Source organism: Oncorhynchus kisutch, linkage group LG3 (genome assembly GCF_002021735.2).
Source record: "Oncorhynchus kisutch isolate 150728-3 linkage group LG3, Okis_V2, whole genome shotgun sequence".
NCBI lineage: Eukaryota > Metazoa > Chordata > Actinopteri > Salmoniformes > Salmonidae > Oncorhynchus > Oncorhynchus kisutch.
In genome coordinates, this window is record NC_034176.2 from 55966663 (window position 1) to 55994357 (window position 27695).

General features: G+C 41.3%; 1 protein-coding gene across 4 annotated transcripts in view; it reads left to right on the forward strand.

Annotated features, from left to right (window-relative positions):
* The window catches only part of ambra1a (autophagy/beclin-1 regulator 1a), a 102738-nt gene that overhangs the window by 38768 nt on the left and 36275 nt on the right, over window positions 1–27695 (forward strand). For all 4 annotated transcript variants that reach the window (XM_020477178.2, XM_031808801.1, XM_031808822.1 and 1 more), the window contains 3 exons: window positions 1864–1974; window positions 19933–20121; window positions 23452–23606. In XM_020477178.2, coding sequence (XP_020332767.1) covers window positions 1864–1974; window positions 19933–20121; window positions 23452–23606 — 455 coding nt within the window. The remainder of the gene's footprint in view (window positions 1–1863; window positions 1975–19932; window positions 20122–23451; window positions 23607–27695) is intronic.

Genomic DNA, 27695 nt, shown 5'->3' on the forward strand with positions numbered 1-27695 from the left:
GTCAGTTACTACAGACATTTTACAATGTACTGACTGATGTAAGTTTGTTCTGAAATCAAATTAGAACCAGTAAATGCGTTTGCATATATGATTTAGGCCTATACCTCATAATTCATTAGGACCTTGCAATTTGCGATATTGCAGTATTATGAATGCATTTATCATATATTTTACAGCATTTTAGAGCAGTTCTTTGCCTCTTAGGTTTAGACAATCTTATGAATAGTATTTGTACGAGATTGCCCATTTTGGTATAACAGCGTACAGACGCCAGTACCCTTTTTTGATGATTATTAAATGGTTTTAGTCTACTATAGTTTTTCACCAGCACCCTTTTTGATTTGCCATTAGTCCCACACTGACATAAGTGCACCTGGTCAGGATTCCATTATCATCAGCCACGTTTATGTGCGTCCTATTGTAGCGAGGTTCTTATGTACCACAGGAGAACCAAGAAATGAAGAGCGACACCACGGCTGTCTTTTAGGCTTTTATGTTGATCTGCAATAGTATTGTGAAAAGACAGGACAGGAACACATCAGTCTCCAATGCACCATCTGACAAGGTGTTCTCTCTCTCTCTGTGTTTTCTCGGACTCACACAATCACACTCATACATAAAGCCATAATGTATACTATAAAATAATAACCAGTCCTTAATACAAAGAATGTATAATCTTAATTCTTAGACAATAGAACCATACCTGCAATAGTATTGTGAAAAGACAGGACAGGAACACATCAGTCTCCAATGCACCATCTGACAAGTTGTTCTACACAGGAGCATGAAGAAAGGTAAAAACACATATCCTGTTTCACATCACCAATACATAGTTAGGTGCTTTCAGTGTTGACTACCAAAATAGAACAACTCATGTACAAAAACACTGCAACATAAACAAATTACAATGTGAAATCGCCTCTCTTCCATTCAGACCGTTGAGGACCAAACTACATCTCCCATAATGCAACGCCAGCACCGGTCGGCAGCTCAGCTAACCGTCTACATCACAGAAAGGCATGCTAGCTAGCAACAGCAATACTTTTAGCACTCTGTAAACTATATTAATAACAACAATAAAACTCTCAAAGTTACATGTTTCAATAGTCTCACACTCCCTTATAACAATATCTACAGCATTAACCTTGGGATGTTTAATTTATTTCACGTTATGGACTACAAAGGAGTAATCTGCAACACATACCTTTCTCTGTGTTTTCTCGGACTGAGGAGAACGGGAGCTACGGGTAGTACCAGGGTGTTAGTAGGTGACACAAGCACCCAGATGAAATAAAATAAATTTAATGAAACAAAACCCGAAGATGTTATCATTCAGCTACTGTAGCTCTCTACCTAACATCAACAGGCAGCACCAGTAGCGCAACAATTAAAAATAGACACCAAAAGTAAAGTTCCTGGGGATCATAGCGATCTGACTCCCCCCTTCTGTCTGAACTTGGCTTTGGCCACTGACCCTCAACCTGGTTGTTCTGTTCTGCATTGTGTACTATTCTAATAATTTGAAGTTTGATGGAATAACCATTTTAAATCTACTACACTATTAACATAACACTCCAGGAAAGCGTCAACATAATGGACTTCAAAAATATTTTAAAAACAGGGTTTACTGAGAATGACTGGGCAGACAGGAAAAAGCGTGGGCCTGGACCACTGCTGTTATCCCTAATTTTGGATGACCGCTCAACAAAGGCTTGACTGAATTACAAAACTGTATAATAGAAAACACTTTTTCCCCCCATAACCTAAGTACATATTATAGAAATTAAGTGACTTGTGCAGTTTTTTTGTTTTTGCTCAGCGGGATAAAGCTACATGATGACCTTCTCTGTTCTCTTCTCCTAGGTGCGGTTATCGGTGACGGTCAGTCAGCTGTGGCCAGTAACATCGCCAACACCACCTACCGCCTCCAGTGGTGGGACTTCACCAAGTTTGACCTACCTGAAATCAGCAACTGTGAGTGGACCAACATTGTTGAACTTGAACATTGTTGATTTGTTGGGATGGAACGAGAAACTTAGGCCTACTCATACAGATCTGCCCTGCCTTTTTCCATCTTTCATTCCTCTGTGGGGATTGTTTCAGATCCAAGCCTAGCACTATTCTAGGATGCCTTCTCTCTTTCTATCTTGCCTGCCGCTGGTCTTAATGGTCTGGTTCATTTCACAGTAGTCTCCCTGCAGGACCATGCTGAGTGCATTCTACTTTAGTATTTTGAGATTCAGTGGCTCTGTTTATCATCAGGCTCACAGTGTCGTGGTCTGGTTGTTACTCTGCTTCAGGCCAAGTTATTCCTGACGTCAGGTCACAGGACAGAGAACAGAGAACAGAGCACCACCTCTAAATATAAAACCCACTGGGTTATTCTGCTTTAATCCATTCAGTGCCCAACCAAGCACTTTTTCTGGGTTTAGTTTTCTTTAAACATATACTGTGTTTGACAAACTGTTCTTATAGAGGTTGTAATATGATATGTAATAGTGTCTATTTAAATAAAATAATTTGGTCCAGTGACTGTTACTGTAATGTACACCTAGCGGTTCAGTACATCATTATACCCAGCACCTACAATAGACATTGGGGAAGGACATTATCCTCAAACTACGCCATGACTTTTATAGATGATTTCACATTTCTGTGCGTACCTGAAGGTCAGTAACTTTTGAGTGTTGGGTCCCCATGCTAGTCGTCCAAACTTGAGCAATGTCAAAAGATTGTTATTTTGGGGGTAAAACTCATTCCAGAATATAGGAAGCAGAAGCCTATGGTATTCCCTAGACCAGGGATCAACAAAATGTTGCCGCAGGATGTTTTTTGTTGTTGTTGAGAGTCAGAGGGCCAGAACTTAATTACAAATCATTTGTAGACTGAAAATTGACCACAAGAAGCCCAAACGGATATTATATTTGACTAAGTAGTAATAATAATTTCAAACCTTGCTTACAACGATCACATATACAGTGCCTTCAGACAGTATTCATACCCCTTCACTTATTCCACATTTTGTTACAGCCTGAATTCAAAATGGATTAAATACATATTTTTATCACCCATCTACACATAATACCCCATAATAACAAAGTGAAAACATGTTTTTAGAAATGTTTGCAAATGTATTGAAAATGAAATACAGATATCGAATGTACATAAGTATTCAAACCACTGGGTCAATACTTTGCTGAAGCACATTTTGGCAGCGATTACAGCGGGGGTCTTTCTGGGTAAATCTCAAATTGTGCAACATTTTCCCATTTGTATTCTTCAAGCTCTGTCAAATTTGCTTATTGGTCATTGCTAGACAACCATTTTCAGATCTTGTCATAGATTTTCAAGTCGATTTAAGTCAAAATTGTAACTAGGCCACTCAGGAACATTCACTGTCTTCTTGGTAAGCAACTCCAGTGTAGATTTGGTTTTAGGTTATTGTCCTGCTGAAAGGTGAATTTATCTCCCAGTGTCTGGTGGAAAGAAGAATGAATCAGGGTTTCTTCAAGGATTTTGCCTTTGCTTAGCTCCACTCCATTTCTTTCTTATCCTGAATAACTCCCCTTGGCCTTAATGATGACAAGCATACCCATAACAGCCACCACTATGATTGAAAATATGGAGAGTGGTACTCTGTAATGTGTTGTATTGGATATGCCCCAAACACAACTTTTTGTCATGAATACTAAATGTTAATTGCTTTGCCACATTTTTTTACAGTATTACTTTAGTGCCTTGTGGCAAACAGGATGCATCTTTTGAAATATTTTTATTCTGCACAGGCTTCTTTCTTCGCTCTGTCAATTAGGTTAGTGTTGTAGAGTAACTACAATGTTGTTGATCCATCCTCAGTTTTCTCCTATCACAGCCATTAACTCTCAAACTGTTTTATGGTGAAATCCCTGAGTGGTTTATTTAGGCTTGCCATAACAAAGGGGTTGAATACTTATTGACTCAAGACATGTCAGCTTTTCATTTTTCAACAAACAAACACATTTTTTTGTAAGAATGTTAAAGAACATAATTCTACTTTGATATTATGGGGTATTGTGACAATGTCCAGTAACAAAAAATATAAATGTAATACATTTTTAAATTCAGGCTGTAAAACAACAAACTGGAAAAAGTCAAGGAGTGTGAATACCTTCTGAAGGCAAGTCTTTGAATGAATGTGCTTGAGTGGCCCAGCCAGAGCCCGGACTTGAACCTGATCGAACATCTCTGGAGGGAACTGAAAATAGCTGTGCGACAACGCTCCCCATCCAACCTGACAGAGCGTGGGAGGAACTCACAAAATACAGGTGTGCCAAGCTTGTAGTGGCATACCCAAAAAGACTTCAGGCTGTAATCGCTGCCAAATGTGCTTCAACAAATTAAAGGGTATGATTACTTTGGTACTTTTTTCTTATTTCTTTTTTTATATACAGTGGGGGGGTAAAGTATTTAGTCAGTCACCAATTGTGCAATTTCTCCCACTTAAAAAGATGAGAGAGAGGCCTGTCATTTTCATCATAGGTACACTTCAACTATGATAGACAAAATGAGAAAAAAAAATCAAGAAAATCGCATTGTAGGATTTTTAATGAATTTATTTGCAAATTATGGTGGAAAATAAGTATTTGGTCACCTACAAACCATCAAGATTTCTGGCTCTCACACACCTGTAACTTCTTCTTTAAGAGGCTCCTCTGTCCTCCACTCGTTACCTGTATTAATGGCACCTATTTGAACTTGTTATCAGTTTAAAAGACACCTGTCCACAACCTCACACAGTCACACTCCAAACTCCACTATGGCCAAGACCAAATAGCTGTCAAAGGACACCAGAAACAAAATTGTAGACCTGCACCAGGCTGGGAAGACTGAATCTGCAATAGGTAAGCAGGTTGGTTTGAAGAAATCAACTGTGGAAACAATTATTAGGAAATGGAAGACATACAAGACCACTGATAATCTCCCTCGATCTGGGGCTCCACGCAAGATCTCACCCCGTGGGGTCAAAATGATCACAAGAACGGTGAGCAAAAATCCCAGAACCACACGGGGGGGACCTAGTGAATGACCTGCAGAGAGCTCGGACCAAAGTAACAAAGCCTACCATCAGTAACACACTACGCCGCTAGGGACTCAAATCCTGCAGTGCCAGACGTGTCCTCCTACTTAAGCCAGTACATGTCCAGGCCCGTCTGAAGTTTGCTAGAGAGCATTTGGATGATCCAGAAGAAGATTGGGTCATATGGTCAGATGAAAACAAAATATAACTTTTTGGTAAAAACTCAACTCGTCGTGTTTGGAGGACAAAGAATGCTGAGTTGCATCCAAAGAACACCATACCTACTGTGAAGCATGGGGGTGGAAACATCATGCTTTGGGGCTGTTTTTCTGCAAAGGGACCAGGACGACTGATCCGTGTAAAGGAAAGAATGAATGGGGCCACGTATCGTGAGATTTTGAGTGAAAACCTCCTTCCATCAGCAAGGGCATTGAAGATGAAACGTGGCTGGGTCTTTCAGCATGACAATGATCCCAAACACACGCCCGGGCAACGAAGGAGTGGCTTCGTAAGAAGCATTTCAAGGTCCTGGAGTGGCCTAGCCAGTCTCCAGATCTCAACCCCATAGAAAATCTTTGGAGGGAGTTGAAAGTCCGTGTTGCCCAGCAACAGCCCCAAAACATCACTGCTCTAGAGGAGATCTGCATGGAGGAATGGGCCAAAATACCAGCAACAGTGTGTGAAAACCTTAAGACTTACAGAAAACGTTTGACCTCTGTCATTGCCAACAAAGGGTATATAACAAAGTATTTAGATAAACTTTTGTTATTGACCAAATACTTATTTTCCACCATATTTTGCAAATAAATTCATAAAAAATCTTACAATGTGATTTTCTGTATATATACATTTGCAAAAAAACTGTTTTTGCATTGTCATTGGGGGGGACTATGTAATAAATTTTAGAATACGGCTGTAACATGACAAAATGTGGAAAAAGCCAAGGGGTCTGAATACTTTCCGAATGCACTGGGTCTCTCGTGTGGAAATACTTTGGAATAAATTTCCTAAATTAAATCACTTGGAGCTGATTTGCTGGTGTTCTTAATGTTTTTATATCCCAAAAAAATAAATATTATATGTTTTACTCAGAAAACCAAATAAAATCCCTGCCCTAGGCATTATTTTATTTTTTGCCCAGCAATGTACCTCAGGTTGGTGAGATGTGACTCACCTACTCTAAACAACGTGATTTTTAGCTCCGCTGTGTGGGTTTGTATAGCGATTTCGGAGGGCTTGCAACTCTTATCTCCATTTACCAATGATTTGAATTGACAAAGTAAACAGTTTTGGGTTCTATGCTCGTTAATCAATATCTGGTGTTTTTGTTGGAGCATTTTGAGCCTGCAAAGCCTGTTATTGAGTCTTTATACCAAATCAAATTTGATATCTCAAAGTGCTGTAAAGAAACCCAGCCTAAAACCCCAAAGAGCAAGCAATGCAGGTGTAGAAGCACGGTGGCTCGGAAAAACTCCCTAGAATAGCCCAAATCTAGGAAGAAACCTAGAGGAACCAGGCTATGAGGGGTGGCCAGTCCTCTTCTGGCTGTGCCGGATGGAGATTATAACAGAACATGGCCAAGATGTTCAAATGTTCATAAATAATAATAATAATCACAGTAGTTGTCGAGGGTGCAGCAATTCAGCACCTCAGGAGTAAATGTCAGTTGGCTTTTCATAGCTGATCATTAAGAATATCTCTACCACTCCTGCTGTCTCTAGAGAGTTGAAAACATCAGGTCTGGGACAGGTAGCACGTCCGGTGAACAGGTCAGGGTTCCATAGCCGCAGGCAGAACAGTTGAAACTGGAGCAGCAGCACGGCCAGGTGGACTGGGGACAGCAAGAAGTCATGGTCCAAGGGTTCAGGTCCTCTGAGAGAGAGAGAGAAAAAAAAAGGACAGAGAATTAGAGAGAGCATACTTAAATTCACACAGGACACCAGATAAGACAGGAGAAGAACTCCAGATATAACAAACTGACCCTAGCCCCGTGACACATAAACTACTGCAGCATGAATACTGGAGGAGGGGTCAGGAGACAATGTGGCCCCATCCGATGATACCCCCGGACAGGGCCAAACAGGAAGGATATAACCCCACCCACCCACTTTGCCAAAGCACAGCCCCCACACCACTAGAGGGATATCTTCAACCACCAACTTACAATCCTGAGACAAAGCTGAGTATAGCCCACAAAGATCTCCGCCACGGCACAACCCAAGGGGGGGGCGCCAACCCAGATAGGGATGATTTGTCAGATTCCGAGTGTTAAGTAGTCACATGTACAGGGTTGCAGGTGTGATTACAGGGTACAGTGAAAATATTAGGGTCCGAGCTCCAACATGCAGGACTAAGTGAAATAAAATAATGAAAATGGTAATAAAAAAACAGCAATCGAAATAGTGCTATATACATCATAACATTTGTAGGAGTGATGGATAAATAAATGTCCATTGAGGTGGAAGCAGTGTAAAGATTGGAGGGGGTGCAGCATGATCATTGAGGGCGTGTAGGGACCAAGTGAAATAAATACACATTAGCAACAGTGATGAATGTCATTGGAGTTGGGGCAGAGTTAAAGTCAGTGGCTGGGGGGGGATTGGATAGCTGACTAGTGGTAGCTATTCTGCAGCCTGATGGTCTGAGGGTAGAAACTATTTGCCAGTTTTCCGGTTTTTGCCATGATGCATCTGTACTGCCTGCGTCTGAGTGATTTGAAGCGGGGAGAACAGGGCGTGGCTGGGGTCCCTACTGATCTTCTTGGCCTTCCTGTGACACCTGGTGTTATAGGGTTCCTGTAGGACAGGTAGTGTGCACCCAATGGTGCTTTTGGCTGCACGTATCACCCTCTGAAGCGCCCTGCGGTCCACGGCAGTGATGCAGCCCGAAAGTATACTCTCGATGGTGCTCCTGTAGAACACTGTGAGAACCCCCGGGGACAGGCCGACAGAGTCGCTGTCGTGCCTTCTTCACCACGGTGTCCGTCTCGTTAGACCATATCAGCTTCTCTGAGATGTGTACGCCAAGAAATTTGAAGTTATTGACTTTCTCCACGGCAGCCTCACTGATGAAGATGGGGGCATGTCCAGCCTGGGTCCTCCTGAAGTCCACAGTCCGCTCGTTTGTTTTGCTGGTGTTGAGGGAGAGGTTGCTTACCTGGCACCACGTCTTCAGGTGCCTACCACCTTCCTGTCGGCTGTCTCGTCGTTGTTGGTAATCAGGCCTACTACTGTTGTCGTCAGCGAACTGCATGATGGAATTGAAACTGAGAGGCAACGCAGTTGTGGGAAAACAGGAGGGGACTGAGGACGAACCCTTGTGTTGAGAATCCATGTCAAAGAGGTCATGTTGCCTGTCTTCACCACCTGGGGGCGGCCTGTCAGGAAGGTCAGGACCCCAGTTGCATAGGGAGGAGCTCAGACCCAGGGCCGTGAGCCATGTAATGAACTTAAAAGGTCACTGTGGTATTGACATCTGCTCTGAAAAGCTATTTTTAATACTGATACGATATAGAACTCAAGCAAGGATGCCCTGAGTTGAAGTCAACAGTTCTGACCTATGCATTTCTAATAATAGCTCAACACCTACAGTACATTCAGAAAGTATTCAGACCCTTTGACTTTTTACACATTTCATGTTACAGCCTTATTCTATAATGGATTAAATTACTTTTTTTGATCTATCTATACACAATAAAAAACTTTTTTTTTTAAACATTTGCAAATGTATTAAAAATAAAACACCTTATTTACATTTGAACCACCAAGACTCTTCCTAGAGCTGCCCCCCCCCCCCCCCCCCCGGCCAAACTGAGCAAACGGGGGAGAAGGGCCTTGGTCAGGGAGGTGACCAAGAACCCGATGGTCACTCTGACAGAGCTCCAGAGTTCCCCTGTGGAGATGGGAGAACCTTCCAGAAGGACAACCATCTCTGCAGCACTCTGCAAATCAGGCCTTTATGGCAGTGGCCAGACGGAAGGCCCTCCTCAGTAAAAGGCACATGACAGCCCGCTTGGAGTTTTCCAAAACACACCTAAAGGACTGTCAGACCATGACAAAAAAGATTCTCTGGTCTGATGAAATCAAGATTGAACTCTTTGGCCTGCCACGCGTCACGTCTGGAGGAAAGGTTCACCTTCCAGTGACCCTAAGCACACAGCCAAGGCAATGAGAGGCCCAGCTGGAGCCCGAACTTGAACCGATCTCTGGAGAGACCTGAAAATAGCTGTGCAGCGACGCACCCAATCCAACCTGACAGAGCTTGAGAGATTTGCAGAGAACAATGAGAGAAACTCCCCAAACACTGGTGTGCCAAGCTTATAGCGTCATACTCAAGAAGAGGCTGAGGCTGTAATCACTGCCAAAGGTGCTTCAACAAAGGACTGATTAAAGGGTCTGAATACTTGTGTGTGAGATTTCAGTTTTTTTTTATGTATTTGAAAAAATGTCTAAACCTGCTCTGCCATTATGGGGTAGTTTGTTTAGATTGAGGATTTATTTTATTTTGAAAATACATTTTAGAATAAGGCTGTAATGTAACCACAAAATGTGGCAAAAGTGAATGGGTCTGATGGAAAAAACACAAGGTAAATCTCTGGAATGAATGTAAATCATTTAAAAATAATAATAACTCTGCCTCCTGATACGAACTTCATTTCAGAACGCTGGCACAGCAGATGTTCCTCCTCTCTGTGAGAGTAAGTTGTGAACAGTGTGATGTGTCTAGCTCTCCACTAAGCTCCACAGACAGACTTGGCTATGGGCCCTCTCCGGAATGCTGCTCATATATAATTGATGTGGGTGGTGCCTTTAACAATGAACTGTAACAGCTGTTTAGGAAAGAGGAAGAGATGCGTTATCCGGGGTGGGTGTGTGGAGTGAAGTGGAGCTTCTCAGCAATGATTAAAAGCAGAGGGTCTGAAATACAATCGCAAACAATGCAAATGACTCTCCCCATCGTGATCTTGAAGTTCATGCCAAATCGAGACTGACTGATATGCTAATGCACATATTCAGCGAGACTTATTGCAAAGAGAAAGCTGTGCAATTAAAAACAGTGTGGGATGTTTCAATTTAAAAACCTTTGTATTTGAACTTAACTCTACCATAATCTTATTTGTCACATGTGCCGAATACAACCGGTGTAGACCTTACAGTGAAATGCTTACTTACAAGCCGTTAACCAACAATGCAGTTTTAAGAAAACACACAAACACAAAAATATATAAATGAGAATAACAAGTAATTAAGGAGCAGCCGTAAATAACAATAGCGGGGCTATATACAGGGGGAACCGGTACAGAGTCAATGTGCGGGGGGGCACTGGTGTCGAGGTAATTATGTACATGCAGGTAGAGTTATTAAAGTAACTATGCATAGATAATAACAGAGTAGTATCAGCGTGGGGGGGAGGGGGGCGTGCGTGCGTGCAAATTGTCTATGTAGCCATTTATTAGCTGTTCAGGACTCTTATGGCTTGGGGGTATAAGCTGTTTAGAAGCCTCTTGGTCCGAGACTTGGTGCTCCAGTACCGCTTGCCGTGCGGTAGCAGAGAGAACAGTCTATGACTAGGGTGGCTGGAGTCTTTGACCATTTTTAGGGCCTTCCTCTGACACAGCCTGGTATAAAGGTCCTGGATGGCAGGAAGCTTGGCCCAAGCAGTTGCTATACCAGGCAGTGATGCAACCAGTCATGCCAAATCTTTTCAGTCTCCTGAGGGGTATAGGTTTTGTTGTGCCCTCTTCACGACTGTCTTGGTGTAATTGGACCATGTTAGTTTGCTGCTCCATTACAGCCCTGTCGATGAGAATGGGGGGCGTGCTCGGTCCTCCTTTTCCTGTAGTCCACAATCCTTTGTCTTGATCACATTGAGGGAGAGGTTGTTGTCCTTGCACCACACGGTCAGGTCTCTGACCTCCTCCCTATAGGCTGTCTCGTCGGTGATCAGGCCTACCACTGTTGTGTCATCGGAAAACTTAATGATGGTGTTGGAGTCGTGCCTGGCCTTGCAGTCACGAGTGAACAGAGATTACAGGAGGGGACTGAGCACGCACCCCTGAGGGGCCCCATGTTGAGGATCAGTGTGGAGGATGTGTTATTACCTACCCTTACCACCTGGGGGCGGCCCGTCAGGAAGTCCAGGTTCCAGTTGCAGAGGTAGTCCCAGGGTCCTTAGCTTAGGGATGAGCTTTGAGGGCACTATGGTGTTGAATGCTGAGCTGTAATCAATGAATAGCATTCTCACATAGTTGTTCCTTTTGTCCAGGTGTGACATGGCTGTGTGGAATGCAGTATAGGGATTGCATCATCTGTGGATCTGTTAGGGTGGTATGCAAATTGGAGGGGGTCTAGGGTTTCTGGGGTAATGGTGGTGTGAGGCATGACCAGCATTTTAAAGCACTTCATAGCTACAGACGTGAGTGCTACAGGTCGGTAGTCATTTACGCAGGTTATCTTAGTGTTCTTCGGCACCGGGACTATGGTGGTCTGCTTGAAACATGTTGGTATTACAGACTCAGACAGGGAGAGTTTGAAAATGTCAGTGAAGACACTTTCCAGTTGGTCAGTGCATGCTCAGAGTACACGTCCTGGTAATCCGTCTGGCCCTGCAGCCTTGTGAATGTTGACCTGTGTAAATGTCTTACTCACATCGGCTGCGGAGAGCATGATCACGCAGTCGTCAGGAACAGCTGATGCTCTCATGCATGTTTCAGTGTTACTTGCCTCGAAGCGAGCATAGAAGTAATTTAGCTCGTCTGGTATGCTCGTGTCACTGGGCAGCTCTCGGCTGTGCTTCCCTTTGCAGTCTAATATTTTGCAAGCCCTGCCACATCTGACGAGCGCCAGAGCCGGTGTAGTTTGACTCGATCGTATTCCTATATTGACACTTTGCTTGTTTGATGGTTCGTTGGAGGGCATTGCGGGATTTCTTATAAGCTTCTGGGTTAGAGTCCCGCTCCTTGAAAGCGTCACCTCTACCCTTTTAGCTCAGTGCGAATGTTGCCTCTAATCCATAGCTTCTGGTTGGGGTATGTACGGACGGACGGTCACTGAGTCTGCTAGCAAACAAGTCCTGTAGTTTAGCTTCTGACCACTTTTTTATATAGATTGAGTCACTGGTGCTTCCTGCTTAAATTTTTGCTTGTAAGCAGGAATCAAGAGGATAGAGTTATAGTCAGATTTGCCAAATGGAGGGTGAGAGTTTTGTATGCGTCTCTGTGTGTGGAGTAAAGGTGGTCTAAAAATGTTTTTCCTCTCTGGTTGCACATTTAACATGCTGATAGAAATTAGGTCAAACTGACTGAAGTTGCCCTGCATTAAAGTCCCCAGCCACTAGGAGCGCCACCTCTGGATGAGCGTTTTTCTGTTTGCTTTTGCCAGAATACAGCTCCTTATGTGCGGTTTTAGTGCCAGCATTGGTCTGTGGTGGTATGTAAACAGCTACGAAAAATACAGAAACTCTCTAGGTAGATAGTGTGGTCTACAGCTTATCATGAAATACTTTACCTCAGATGAGCAAAACCTCGAGACTTCCTTAGATATTGTGCACCAGCTATTGTTTACATATATGCATTGGCCCCTGCCCCGTGTCTTACCAGAGGCTGCTGTTCTATCCTGCCGACAGTGTATAACCCGCCAGCTATATGTTAATGTCGTCGGTCAGCCACGACTTGGTGAAACATAAGACATTACAGTTTTTAATGTCCCGTTTGTAGGATATACATGCTTTCAGTTCGTCCCATTTATTTTCCAGCAAATGAACGTTAGCTAGCAGGATGGAAGGCAAGGGCAGATTAGCCTCTTTCCACGAAACGTACGTTTCCTTTTCCAGCGAATCACGTAGTTTTGGGCCTGGTCGGGTGTCTGTAGTATATCCCTCGTGGCCGACTCAATGAAGAACAACTCCTCATCCAATTTGAGGTGAGTAATCTTAGTTCTGATGTCCAGAAACTCTTTTCGGTCATAAGACGGTAGCAGCAACATTATGTACAAAACAAGTCATGAACAACGTGAAAAAAAGAACAAAATAGCCTGTTTGGTTAAGAGCCGATATGACGGCAGCCATTCCCTCCAGCGCCATTTTTTCTCCAGGCGTTGCTGCATTATTTAGCCATAATCCTATCCTAGATCTTTATCTACTTGGGCAACCAGTAGCAGGCCTGCCAACATGCACACATTTTGCGTATCAACTACGCAATACTCTGTCCATTTACGCAGGTACGAGATCCGAGTTAAAAGTACGCAGAAATTAATAGGGCCTGATTTGAAATTATGTATGCCCTACAAAGAAAGGCTAAAACACCATATTCTTCTAGCTAACAGTGTTCAGATTCCCTTTGCGGTAGCCAATTTAAGCTTTGTGTAGCCAGTTTGCGGTCTCTGTCGATGCGATCATTTGTTTTTGTGTTTTCAAAAAGATTTATTATGTGTGTATTATTGTAATTAATTTGAACAGAATAGAAATTAGCCTGTTAAATTGAAACAAAATAAAGTATAACGATGTTCTTATACCAACAAGACAGGTTTTTATTGAAAATCAAAACATTGCCTGTTGCATCTGCATCCCTGCTGCAAATCATAATTGAATATAATTTATACTTTATCAGGCTACCGAGTGGCGCAGCAGTCTTAAGGCACAGCATCTCAGTGCTAGAGGTGTCATTACAGACACCCTGGTTCAAATCCAGGCTGTATCATAACCGGCCGTGATTGGGAGTCCCATAGGGCGCCGCACAATTGGCCCAGCATTGAACGGGTTTTCCGGTGTATGCCGTCATTGTAAATAAGAATTTGTTCTTAACTGACTTGCCTAGTTAAAGGTTACGTTTAGAAAATGTTTTATAGAACATTTAAAAAACATTTGGCCTAGAAGAACACGTCACCTACACAGTAATAAAACACATCCTTCAAAATATATTTGTTTAATATAATTTGCGAATTATATTTCCTATAGGCTATTTGTATGAACATTTTAATAAATAACAAAAAACAGCTGTTTTCAAATACAATCTAGACCTCTAATACAATCCAGGCCCAATAAATAACAAAAAAATGGCTGTCTATGAACACCAGGGTCATGGCTAGAAGCGATCCAGCTTTTGTCAAATAAACATCAGATTTGACTTTTCGTTGCTGGTTAGGAGAATTTTACCTGGAAAATTAGGTTAAGGTTAGGAAAAGGTTTAGGGTTAGGGTTAGGATTATCTACACTCAACAAAAATATAAACACAATGTAAAGTGTTGGCCCCATGTTTCTTGAGCTGAAATAAGAAATCCCAGAAACGTTCCATAAGCACAAAAAGTATATTTCCGCTCAAATTTTGTGCTGGGGACAATAAAATGTGCAGTTTTGTCACACAACACAATGCCATAGATGTATCAAGTTTGAGGGAGTGTGCAATTGGCATGCTGACTGCAGGAATGACCACCATAACTGTTGCCAGATAATTGAATGTTAATTTCTCTACCATAATCCGCTTCAACATTGTTTTAGATTATTTTGAAGTGCATCCATCCGGCCTCACAACTGCAGACCATGTGTATGGTGTCGTGTGGGCGAGCGGTTTGCTGAGTTCTGAACAGAGTGCCCCATGGTAGCATAGGGGTTATGGTATGGGTAGGTATAAGCTATGGACAACAAACACAATTGCATTTTATCATGGTAATTTGAATGCACAAAGATCCCGTGATAGGATCCTGAGGCCCGTTGTTGTGCCATTCATCAGCTGCCGTCCTCATGTTTCAGCATGATAATGCACTGCCCCATGTCCCAAGGTTCTGTACACAATTCCTGGAAGCTGAAAATGTCCCAGTTTTCCATGGCCTGAATACTCACCAGATGTGTCACCCATTGAGCATGTTTGAGATGATCTGGATTGACGTGTACAACAGCGTGTTCCAGTTCCCGCCAATATCCAGCAACTTCGCACAGACGTTGAAGAGGAAAGGGACAACATTTCACAGGCCACAATCTACAGCCTGATCAACTCTATACAAAGGAGATGTGTAGCGCTGCATGAAGCAAATGGTGGTCACCAGATGCTGACAGATTTTCTGGTGTCTGTGACAAACGGATGCATATCTGTATTCCCAGCCATGTGAAATCCATATATAAGGGCCTAATTCATTTGTAAATTTACTGATTTCTTTATTTGAACTGTAACTCAGTAAAATCTTTGTAATTCTTGCATGTTGCATTTATATTTTTGTTCAGTATAACATGCAAAACAATTGAACCTTTGACATTAATTTGACAAGCTGGACCCGTTCTTGCCGTGACCAGGCTGGCCCTCCCCATTCCCGCTGCGATTCAGCACCACAGCAGTGGAAAGAGGACACTCTAGGTGGCCACAAAATTATCAATTTATTAAACTGATGTTGTACAATCCAATTTTCTTTTACTTATTTCTCTAGGCAAGTCAGTTAAGAACAAATTCTTATTTTAGGATGACGGCCTACCCCGGCCAAACCCTCCCCTAATCTAGACGACGCTGGGCCAATTGTGCACCGCCCTATGGGCGGTTGTGATACAGCCCGGGATCGAACCAGGGTCTGTGGTGACACCTCTAGCACTGAGATGCAGTGCATTAAACCACTGCCCCACTCGATATGTAAATAAACTATATTTGTTAAGGTTGGTTCATTGAGAAAAATCTTATTTTACAATGCTCTTGTAAAATGAGTCCCGTGCCATGCATTTCTGAAAGTACTTGTTTCCAAATTTTAAATGATATCTCTCTTTTTACAGTTCTACTGATGTTAATAAATGTTTTATTGTAATTTGAGCTATCATGGGATCGTGACTCATGTCATGTGTGATATACATGTTTTAGTGATAACAACTCTGTTTCCTGCTATAGGCAGTTGGCTGCCTCGTGATTGCAACATTGTAATTCTTCAATGTGAGTACTTGGCGACAATGTTTATTTTCCAAGTGCTACTAAATAAACTCAACTGAAATGCACCAATTGCGCATGATACATATAATTTCTCGAGTCTATCAATCTACTCCAAATCTTTGTACTATTCATGACACAGAGGCGGCGTATGTTGTTCTTGCCTTGGGAGGCAGCTGAACTGCTAGGACTGTGCCTGACGTACACAATCATTTGCCTCTAATTTACCTGCGTTTGCGGCAGACCTTGGCCTGCTCAGTGAGCCGTTGCTGTTGGGAAATCAAAGCTGTCCTTCTCCTTGCAGCAGCTTGTGATGCATATCAGCCTCGTTACTTTGTCCTCAAGAAGGCGTGATCTTGAAGCCGTCTTTACTCTGTTTTGAAGAAGGAATCCCCTCTCGGCGGGCACACTGAACACGGGGATAATCAATATAATCTTTGCCAATTTTGCCCAGTCTGGATACACTTAGCTGAAGTCCCTTATGAGAACCTCACGTCTTTTGCAGAAGTAAAAATAGAAACACACACACCCGACACTGATTTCCAAGCAGCTTGTGGATTTATTAGCCTATGAAGTATATTTGCCTTTGACGTTGGAGAACATCGACTAGTATTTCCATCAATGGAAAAAAACATTATTTTACAATGTATTTTTTTCTTCCAAACAATTTTATTTATCGACTTTTCATTAATTTTATCGGCCAAAAGCCGACATTTACCGGCTAATGGAAATCCTGCCGGGACTATACCAGTATTAGTGTTGTTTTCCTTGCCAAGATACTAAGCGGATTAAACTTCTTTAGGAAAAAAGCCCTAATGTTGATATTCAGTTTTCCAAGCTATTAGCACACAATATTTTACATGCAGCAGGTTTTTAAAGGACCAAAGAGTTTGGTGTCGTTTGTGTTTTAATTTTTGCCACCCCAAAAATATTGAGATACTGCTATCGTCACAGACTTAGTTCAGATGCTAAGATTGCGTGATGTATTTTCATGCAGAGTAATTGGTGGTTACAAGCAGATTGCATTAAGTGTGGAACCATGCCGATAAAGTGGAACATTTTCAAAGGCCCCGCTCTCTATTCTCTTGCTAAATCAATTGTTTTTTGGAACAGTGCGTTCACATCAAGACTCTTGCACTCATGGAAAGCTAGCCATATTCTTACAAAAAGTGTAAAACCAATGTGTCCTCAGATGTCTTGTAGAGTGGTTGGGGCATGGAGGAAGTGGGATAGTAAATGTCCAAGGAGCGATTACATTGCCCATCCGCTGATGTAGTTATTTTCCCCTATTAATGACATTTGGGATGGAAAAGGTGGCACCTCTCTTCACTGTTACAGTGAAAGTGATAAAAGTATTTTATTCCCCTGCCATTTCTATCACAAAGTTGGTACCAGACATGCTTTTCATGCAGTGTTATAACTTTGTTGTTTTCAGTTGAAATCTGTCTGGTACTTTTTGACCTTGCTTGCATAGACTTATTTGTTCTGTGACACACATTGTCTGCTGTCTTTCGCAAATCCAACCCATATGCCTGCTGGGGGAGTAGAGATCACAAGTCAGCATCCTCCAAAAAACTCAACTGAATGGCCAGGAAGCTCCCATCTTCTCCTCCCAGACCTGTCCTAGATTAGGAAACATAAGGGTGGGGGCACAAATATTGCTCTCCTCTCATCCCGACTTAGTCAGAGCTTTGCACCATTACTGGCAGAATATCCCGCCTGAGAGTGGCTGAAGGGGAAAGCTAATTTGTAGTGTGACACAAACTGCCAGATCATGTTTGGAGAGAGGGCGAGGGAGCAAGAGGAAGCTGGCAGAGGGGCATCCTCTGTCCTCAACGAAAATGTGATTTTACCAGTCTGGGAGTTGAGTAATGAGTGGTTGAAATTGTATGGCCATGCCGGACGAGTGATGTCGATTTGATCGATGACATGATATGGCACAACGGAGTGCCTTTAAAAAAAAAAAACAGGTCAGCTATAATATTCACGAAGCCGAGAACAGTTTAAGAAAGAATGTCCATAGTTCCATCACCTGACAAAGCCATCCGTCCTATGGATGTTTGCCATAGGACTGTTCTCTTAAAATGCAAATCACAGTATGTTGGCAGCGATGGCAGGAAGCTGGGCCAATTTTATTGCCCGAGAGGCTTTGAGGTTTAATTTCGCAGTAAATAAATGTATTAGTTTAGCATTTGAATGTGAAAGTGAAAGCGTATTGACAATATAAAATATCCCTTTTAATTTTGACAATCATCCACTTATCCCACATTCTGTGTATGAGACAAATAAATAAATCTTACGCAACACACAACATTTTGATTATTGTTGCTTTAGATTGTTGTTTGTCAGAAAGGCCAGCCATTCATTTTAATTAGGCTACTTAATAGTAAGTAAAAATGTAATAATGGTTTCTTGCTACTCCACTTTAGCTGTTGTTGATATTGTTCTTGTTAATACATTTTCATGCTTGGACAGTGTAAGTCATGGGAATTGTACTGCTTTTTGGTAGTATTTTTAGTGTTTTTTTAAATGTAGTCTACATGTTTTAATTTATACGGAGCCACAAGCGATAACTGAAATCTGGAACCGTGTAGACAAATGTTATCTGGAGGCTAGTGAACTTTCTCAACATTTGAATCGACAACTGTGCTCAACTCTCTCAATTACTCATACATTGCACATTGTGTACCCTGTACAAGTTAAGTGTATTTGTTTGTGAAAGCACCAATGGACTTACACAAGTCGCTGCTTCACGCCTACTCTGTCCATTTAGCTTTGCTTGACGGATTGAGCTCATAAAGCTGAGAGGAAAACACCCGGGTCTGCCCCCAAGGCCCCGGCCCTACATTGCTACTACTTAATTAACATGGCCCACCTTAAATCTTCCCTACAAGCAGCTGTGATCACCCCTTGTATGGGCCATACACTATGCAGTGTCCACCCCTCAGCCATCACCATGGTCCTCACTGGACTCAAGTAGACCCACTGGTATTGGTTCCATGACAGACATCCTTGGGCTAGGTTATTGGAAGGAGAACTGCTCCCTCAACCAAGATGTACGCAGGGAATGACCAGCTAGAGGAACTGGAGCATTGTCTGCTTGCAGCGAACTGACGATATCCCTCTTCTGCCTGCTGTATGTGACCCATTTGGTCACTTTGACACAGCTTTGCCATAAGGGTACTCTTTCTTTATATAAGAAACACTAACACTTTTATACTCATAATTGGGACCCTTCGCTTTTAGAAAAGCCTTTTAGTTGTTGAATGGATAATACAATATCAATACAATGACATTGCCAATGCACTTGTTGATAGTTTCCCCTCTTTCGCCTATTTCCATCAATAAATACATCAAGTTGTCAGTATAGTCATTACCAGTATTATTTCCCTTCTTACAGTGTCTCAACAATTGGAGGAGAGTTAGGTGTTAATATAGCCACTGCTCTCAGCCTGCTTTGAGAAATGACTTAATCATGTTTTGGATTGTATATTCCTCTAGGGAGACAGGAAGGGATTATGCCGGGTGTTTGAATGTAACATTAAGATCAATGCCAAAATAAGTATTCAAAAGACACACACAAAAAAAACTTTAGGTAAATATTTTGAACAGACTGAAATTAGCATTTGTTTTTTTTTCAATGCTGTCTGGTAGTTTATTGGAAGTGGGAACTATTCTTTTTTTTCTTTGCCGGTGCAGCTGTCTGAGACATGCTAGGTATGTAAATGTATCAATTTACTATGTCAATGCAATGTGGACTAGCTTAGCCCCCTAAGCTAGTCCACATTGCATTGACATAGTAAATTGAATGATAATGTGAACTTTTCTTCTCCTTGCGTACTCCCTCCAAGCTTCTGAGACATTCACCTGTTTACAATGTGGGCTCTTTGTATAGCTGATGTGCACCAGACATGTACACTGTAGGACATGTGTGAAACTGAATGGTCATATCACATCAGTGCCTCTCCTCCTGCCACTGCAGCCTCTGTCAACGTGCTGGTGCAGAACTGCAAGATCTACAATGACGCCAGCTGTGACATCTCTGCAGACGGGCAGCTCCTGGCCGTGTTCATACCCAGCAGCCAGCGGGGCTTCCCAGATGAGGGCATCCTGGCTATCTACTCTCTGGCGCCTCACAACCTGGGAGAGATGCTCTACTCCAAGAGATTCGGTGAGTCATTGTCTCTCTAAAGCACGTGTCAAACTCATTCTACGGAGGGCCGAGTGTCGCTCCTCCCGTGTACTTGATTGAAATTGAAAGGGAAAAAACAAAACCAGTAGACATTAGGCCCTTCATGGAATGAGTTTGACACCCCTGCTCTGAAGTAACATGGTGGTCCATGAGCCAGGCCACTGAATTTGGGTCGTCAGGCTCACGTGGGCTGTCTCATAGTGATGTTTTGAAGGTCTGTGTCCCTGGAGTTGGAAAATGGGTGTTAGCAGTAACTTTCTGTGTGTTGTTACTCTTTAACCCCTCCATCCCATTCATTTTTCCCATAGGGATTTTACCCCATGACAGTCAGTATACAACACATGATTAGTAACTTATACCCTTTAATCATTGGAAAGCTTAGATTCACCGCTGTCTATCAGAAACATTTTCAGAATGTTCGGGTCAACAGAACTTTGACCTTTTTAGGGTACATGTCAGAATTACCTGTATTAATGGCTTTAAAAAGGAAACTTTGTTTGACAGGTGGTTTTAAAATGTCATGCAATTACATTTTATAATATAACCAACTTTGAAAGCACCAGCTACAACTATTGTCCATATGCCACTGACATCAGAATGTTGGAAGTTTAGCCATAAAATTATATGTAATGGATAGGAATTGGCATTTGAAATTGTAACTATTTGCATAATATACATGTTTTAACGACGTTATTTCTAAAAAATTAAGATTAAATTAAAAATACAATTTAAAAAATTTTCAGTGGGGACTTGCTCGCGTGACTCAGGAGAAGTGGTGCGCTCTGCTTATTGTTTCAGCACAGAATGGTGGGGGAGGGCGGGAGAGGAGCAGGGGCTGGTGTGTCTGACACAGAGAGGAAGAAAGTAGCCAAACCGACTCGCACAAATTAGACAAACTTGTTGCTGTGATAGGTTGTCTATCATCTCATCTGGATGTGTCTGTCTTGACTTCATCAAATCTATTTAAAGAAGCTAGCTAGCAATGATAATTGATGCTATTTTGCTGTGATCCTCGTCCTTGTCTACAACAACTCTATATTAAACAGCCTACCTGTTGGCTGATCATTGTAGCCTACTCCTCCTCATTTAGCCAACTTCATTCTGTAATAGTAATTCCATTTTGCGTTGATTAGAAATCTCCCACTTCACTTTCTGCACATGGAGCCGATGACTGCTGCTTTGATTGACAACAGCAAGTTACACTCTTAAAGTGTGTAGCCTAGGCTACCGGATTTTTTTTTTGATGGGGTGGACATAAAAATAAAAAAAACTTTTGTTTTATAAAAATGTTTAATGTCAAGGTCTGTCCTTGTATGTTGCAATGGCACATTTATAATAGCATTTTAGACAAAGCCTTTCATTAAAATAGGCGTATGTTTTTTCTCTCAAATGAAATATTAACGGCCGTTTTGGATTTTCGAGTATTCAAATAACTGTGTTCATCCCTAGTAATAGGGCCGCTATGTTTTTGGATTGTAACTTTGGTGATCGAGTCAGCAAATTGAACACACAGCAAGAAAAAACAGGGTTTTGTAGATGCTGGGCCATCACAGAATTCCTGCATTAACTCCATAGAAGCCTTTTTACAATATGGCCGCCAAACAACTCAATGGGATCTTCTTGGATAATTTCACATGACCATACCTATATGAAATATAATTGTAGCAAGCCCAAAAATATCTTCACATGTTCATAGTGATGTAGAATACACAACCTCGTGAGCCATCTATATGAACATGTTAAATTACACACCTAATTCTGGCAAGAATTTGCCCAAAAACCTGTCTGAATTGCTGATTTGGGAAGATATTATGGTCAATAATGGCAATATTTAATCTTCAAACATGACAAATGGATATGAAAAGTACATGTGAATAGTTATGGATGTGAGCTGATTACAATTATATACTATTAACTGTTAACATAAAACAGAGGACCAGAAACTTGACTCGTACATTTAAAATTCCATAGGAATGCCAATACGTTTTCACCTGATGATGAGAGCAGCAAACCATTACACGTAGTTACTCTAAATGAAGATGTATTCTTACTATGGGGCCATAGCAGATTGGTCTGTTACTAGAATAGTAAAAGTAATATAATTGGCCTCAACAGGCCCAACATTGGATTTTACATCATTGTAATGGAATGTATGGGGCAGGTTTATAGTTCTCATAATAAAAGCAGTTACTAGGATAACATTGTATATCATTTTAATCAGCTCTCATCCTATGACTATTCACATTTTATAGTTTTTATTTTATTTAACTAGGCAAGTCAGTTAAGAACAAATTCTTATTTACAATGACGGCCCTGACAACGCTGGGCCAATTGTGCGCCGCCCAATCACGGCCGGTTGTGATACAGCCTGGAATCAAACCAGGGTCTGTAGTGCCGCCTCTAGCACTGAGATGCAGTGCCTTAGACTACTGCGCCACTCGGGAGCCGAGTAAAAAGTACATATCCATTTTACGTGTTTGAAGATGAAATATAAAGTCTTTATATTTTGTAAGTATTATATTAATTAAGGCGTATTAAGCATGAAGATGGATAAAGGCAAATTAAAGCTTTAATCTAGGCAACACTTTTTTGGTGGTAAGTAGATATGGGAATGTGGGAGGCCTACTTATTTAACCTAGCCATAAATACAAAACAAATGATTTTGAGCAGGTCTGTGTCCAAAGTAGCTGTGAACACTGTAATTTACAGTTCAGCTACTCTCACGAGCAGTACAAACACTTACCAGTCATTTAAGACTAGGCAATAGCTTAATCAAGTACACAAATATAGCTTTTAGATTAACAGGTGCAGGCTGCATTCAACAGAGGGAGACTCCATTTTGGATATACTCCAGATTCCTAACTGGATAATAGCATTGGTTTCCAAATGGTTGCCTTTAATGAGAGAGTTTGTTTTACTTTATGTTTCTCAAGTGGGAACAAACATTCAACTGTCGTCAAAAAAACATGAATTAAGAAATACTTAACTGGTTTGTTAGGAAATTCTACTGACTTGCATTAACCTGCTTGTACAGTATCAATCTAAGGCATCAGAGAAGGCAGGAAAGTTTAATTTAATGGTTCCTGTTGTCTGTTATTTATAGCTGCTGAGTCAAGAGACATTCAGAATGCAATCCCAATTATCTATAAAGCAATTTACAGTATGGAGTGTTTCAGTCAGACTTTTAAATGCTGTTTTTAGGCCCTCATGTAAAACCATGACAAAAGGTGTTCAATAGTTGCTTTAAGTTTATATGCCAAACACATCCATGCTCAACATAAGTAGCCTAACCATCTGTTCTTTGTCTAGGTCCTAATGCCATCTCTGTCAGCCTGTCCCCGATGGGCCACTACGTGATGGTGGGCTTGGCCTCCCGCAGAATCCTGCTCCATCACACTACAGACCACATGGTAGCGCAAGTGTTACGCCTGCAGCAGCCCCATGGTGGAGAGACTTCCATGAGGGTGAGTTTGGCCAACGTTAATCCTTTGGAATTTCATGGAAAAACAACAGTATTATGCCATTTATTTGTGCTTTCATCAATGCGTCTTGATTCAGCTTTATTTGAATTGAACTTGAAAATGCCAGCAAGAACCTAGACCCAAATCACCTGTGAGCATCCGCAGGGTGACAGTAACAAAATCAAACCGCCCACATCTGGAGGTAAAGGAGATTGTAAATGATAAGCTACTTCTGGCTGGCAAAGAGTACGACTCTTTATAAATAGCTACTTTAACTCCATCAGTTTTGGGGACGAACAATAGATTTTCACCCCATTATCTAACCGAGGAGGAACGTGAGACACAGACATTACAATTCAATACAGCACAGTAGCTCAATAATACCCTCGCAGCTCCAGCCCTCTCACAATGGCCAGCCAGATTAGCAACCCCAAACAAACAAACCAGCGATGGCAGAGCCTGCATTGACTCTACTTTAACTGGATTCTGAAGGTACTAAATATCTTTATTGATCTGCTTTAGAATGTTTTTGCTCCAACAATATTGGAATAGAAAATGGGCTTACAATCAATGAGAGTATTTTTCACATGCCTCCAGGTGACTCTAGCCTTTTATATTCCAGCTGTACAAAGTGATCTTATGTAATGGAGAAACTTCTTTGGCTAGACCCCAAGTAGAATCATGGTTATGCACATTTCATTTAGTCTTTAATCTACCCCATGATCTCTCATGGCCCTTTGGCAGACCACAGTACAGTGTTTTCCCTTTCCTCTTTCAGAGGAACTTGTCTGCTGATGGTCTTGATGATCTGAGATCAACAGCACTGTGAAACATTTCATTCTCCCTTTTCATTTGTGTTTTTTATAGTCATGATTACTGTTTAGAGAATGTACCACACCGTTTACACAGTCTCACAATGGTCCACACTTAAATAGTAATGAAGAGTATTTGAAAGTGTTCTGTGTTTGGTGGCTCAGTATGTGACTCTGTTTTGGCTGGACATGTATCAGAATGTAGCAGGGGATGTGGTAGGTGGTGTGTGAAGGATGAGGGGTAAAGTGTTTATGATGCAGGGCTTGGAGCCAGGGTTCCATCTGTGACATCCCAGTGACCCAGAACACAGCCCAGTATCCCATGGCCACCCCAGATCCAGCCCTCAGAGGGCCTGATGAAAGCAGGAAGCAGGACCCACTGCCTGGGCAGCCTCTAATGACTTGGCTGAGTAAACAACATCAGGGTGCCACTTTGATGTTGTCTTTCTGTCTCTCCCACTGCCTCTTGCTGTTAGTGAGACTGTTCTCCGTCCCACCCCATTTTTGAAGATGCCATGCAGCCCTGGCAAACTAGGCTAAATGATAATTGAGATGACGTTTAAACTTTTTTGGGGGGGGGGGTGCAGCACCAGTGGCTTTTCTAACTCCAAACTTCTCACATTGCCAGTGGTGAAATTGTTGTGACATAAGTTTTCTAACTGAACAGTTACATAGTCTGAGGAGAGCCGTAATTAGCCAAAATCTAATAGAACAAATTGGGAATGTTTTTGTTTTGTAAATTTTATCAAAGCCTATTGGATGATAACTTGTTTTAGGACAGAATCATTTATAATGGACTTTTCCCCATCATAACATAGGTACATCAGATCCCATTATTGAATGGGACACTTTTAAATGTGCCTTTAGAGGCCATGCAATTCAGTACTCATCTATAAAACAAAAGCAATTTAGGTCAAAAGAGTCCATATTAACAAAGGAAATGGAAGGACTAACAGCACAGATAGATAGCAAGAAAAACTGTACCATAGAGGGTCACAAGTTAGAGGATAAACAAAAAGAAATGGAGGAACTTATTCAAGAAAATGTATGATAAGAAAAGCAAACTGGATGGAATATGGCGAAAAATGCAGCATTTTTTATTTATTTTTATCTTCAACATAGAAATGCTACCAAAAATAATTTACTGAAACTTGTTACAAATGACTGAGTCACCCATGATTCACCAAACAATATTTTGAAAGAGGAAGTAAAGTACTTTAAGCATATGTTTTCGTTTCAGTTTTCATCTCCCATTAACTAATTGTATGGATTTGTCTTTCAATTAATAATGTAAAATGAACATCTGTACAGAACGACTCATGTGAATGCCAAATTACAGAGGAAGAACTTATTGATGCTATTTAAGCCTCTAAGTCTGAGAAAAAAGTCTGGGCTGAATGGCATACCAGTGGAAGTATACCAAACCTTTTTTGATATACTCAGAGGACCGTTATTAGCATGCTTTAACCACTACGATATGTATGGTAGATTATCAGACACACAAGGTCAGATTTCATTATTACTGAAATAGGATCCAGGTTGTAAATATTAAAGATCCTGTCCATTTGAAATATTGGAGGCCCCTTACACTTCAGTGTTCTAGCAAAATGCTTAACGCGTAGAATTAAAAGGTATTGCCGGAAATTATTCATCCTAATCAGTACTGGAAACAATATAACACTATGAAAAATCTGGGAAACCATGCCTGTTAATCATAGCTTACTTTGAAAAGACCTTTGATAATGTACAACTGGAGTTTATATATAAATGCTTGGAATATTTCAATTTCGGAGAATCTCTAATGAAATGAGTTAAAGTTATGTATAGTAACCCTATGTGTAAAATGTAAATAATGGCTACTTCTCTGAAATAAGGTTGTCCACTATCGGCATATCTATTTATTATTGCAATCAAAATGTTAGCTGTTTAAAACAGATCCAACAATAATATTGAGGGGTTAGAAATTCAGGGCTTAAAAACATAAGTGTCGCTGATTCATGTTTTTTTTTTTTTCACAATTTGGATCCCTCCACAGCCTCATAGAGGATCTAGATACTTTTTTCTAACTTCTCTTGATTAAAACCAAATTATGATGTGTACTTTATTACGTAATGGACCACAAAAAAATACAACTTTTACATTACCGTGTAGTTTACCAATACAATTGTCTGATGGGGATGTGGACATACTCCCGTAAGAAAGAAATTCTCACTCCAATGAATTTTAATAGAAAGTAGATAAGATCTTGCTACCATGGAAAGGAAAATGCCTGTCTATTTGTGAGACAATCACCCTAATTTAACTCTTTAGTGATATCACAGTTTACCTATTTGCTTATGGTCTTACCTACACCTAGCGACCGTTGTTTTTTTTATATGAGCAAAAAAGAATAATTCTGTTGCCCCTGCATTAAAGACCCAAATTGGTTGAAGAAAATTGTGATAAATATACCAGTTTCATTTAAGGACCAAACAATTGACACCTGTGCCGTATAGATTGCAAAATAGTTGGGAAGAGATTTTCGATGTACTGATTCCATGGCACATGGTTTATGAACTGATACGCAAAACAACGCTGAATTCAAAACAACGCAGAATTTTTCAATTTAACTAAATTCTTGCAACCAATAGAATGTTATGTACAGTGCCTTTGGGAATGTATTCAGACCCCTTGCCTTTTTCCGCCAGACTGCTTAGACGGAAGCCGTCTGGCCACTCTACCATAAAAGCCTGGTTGATGGAGTGCTGCGGAGAATGTTGTCCATCTGGAAGGTTCTCTCATCTCCACAGAGGAACTCTAGAGCTCTGTCAGTGACCATTGGGTTCTTGGTCACCTCCCTGACCAAAGCCCTTCTCCCCCGATTGCTCAGTTTGGCCGGGCGGCCAGCTCTAGGAAGAGTCTTGGTGGGTCCAAACTTCTTCCATTTAAAAATGAGGCCACTGTGTTCTTGGGGACCTTCAATGCTGAAGAAATGTTTTTGTACCATTCCCCAGATCTGTGCCTCAACACAATCTTGTCGCGGAGCTCTGTGGATAATTCCTTCGACTTCATGTCTTGGTTTTGAGCTGACATAACCTGTCAACTGTGGGGACCTTAGATAGCTGGGTGTACCTTTCCAAATCATGTCCAATCAATTACTTTACCACTCCAAGTTGTAAAAACATTTCAAGGATGGTCAATGGAAACCAGATGCACCTAAGCTAAATTTCGAGTCTCATAGCAAAGGGTATGAATACTTATGTTAATAAGAAATTTAAAAAAATAGCATAATTGCTTTGTC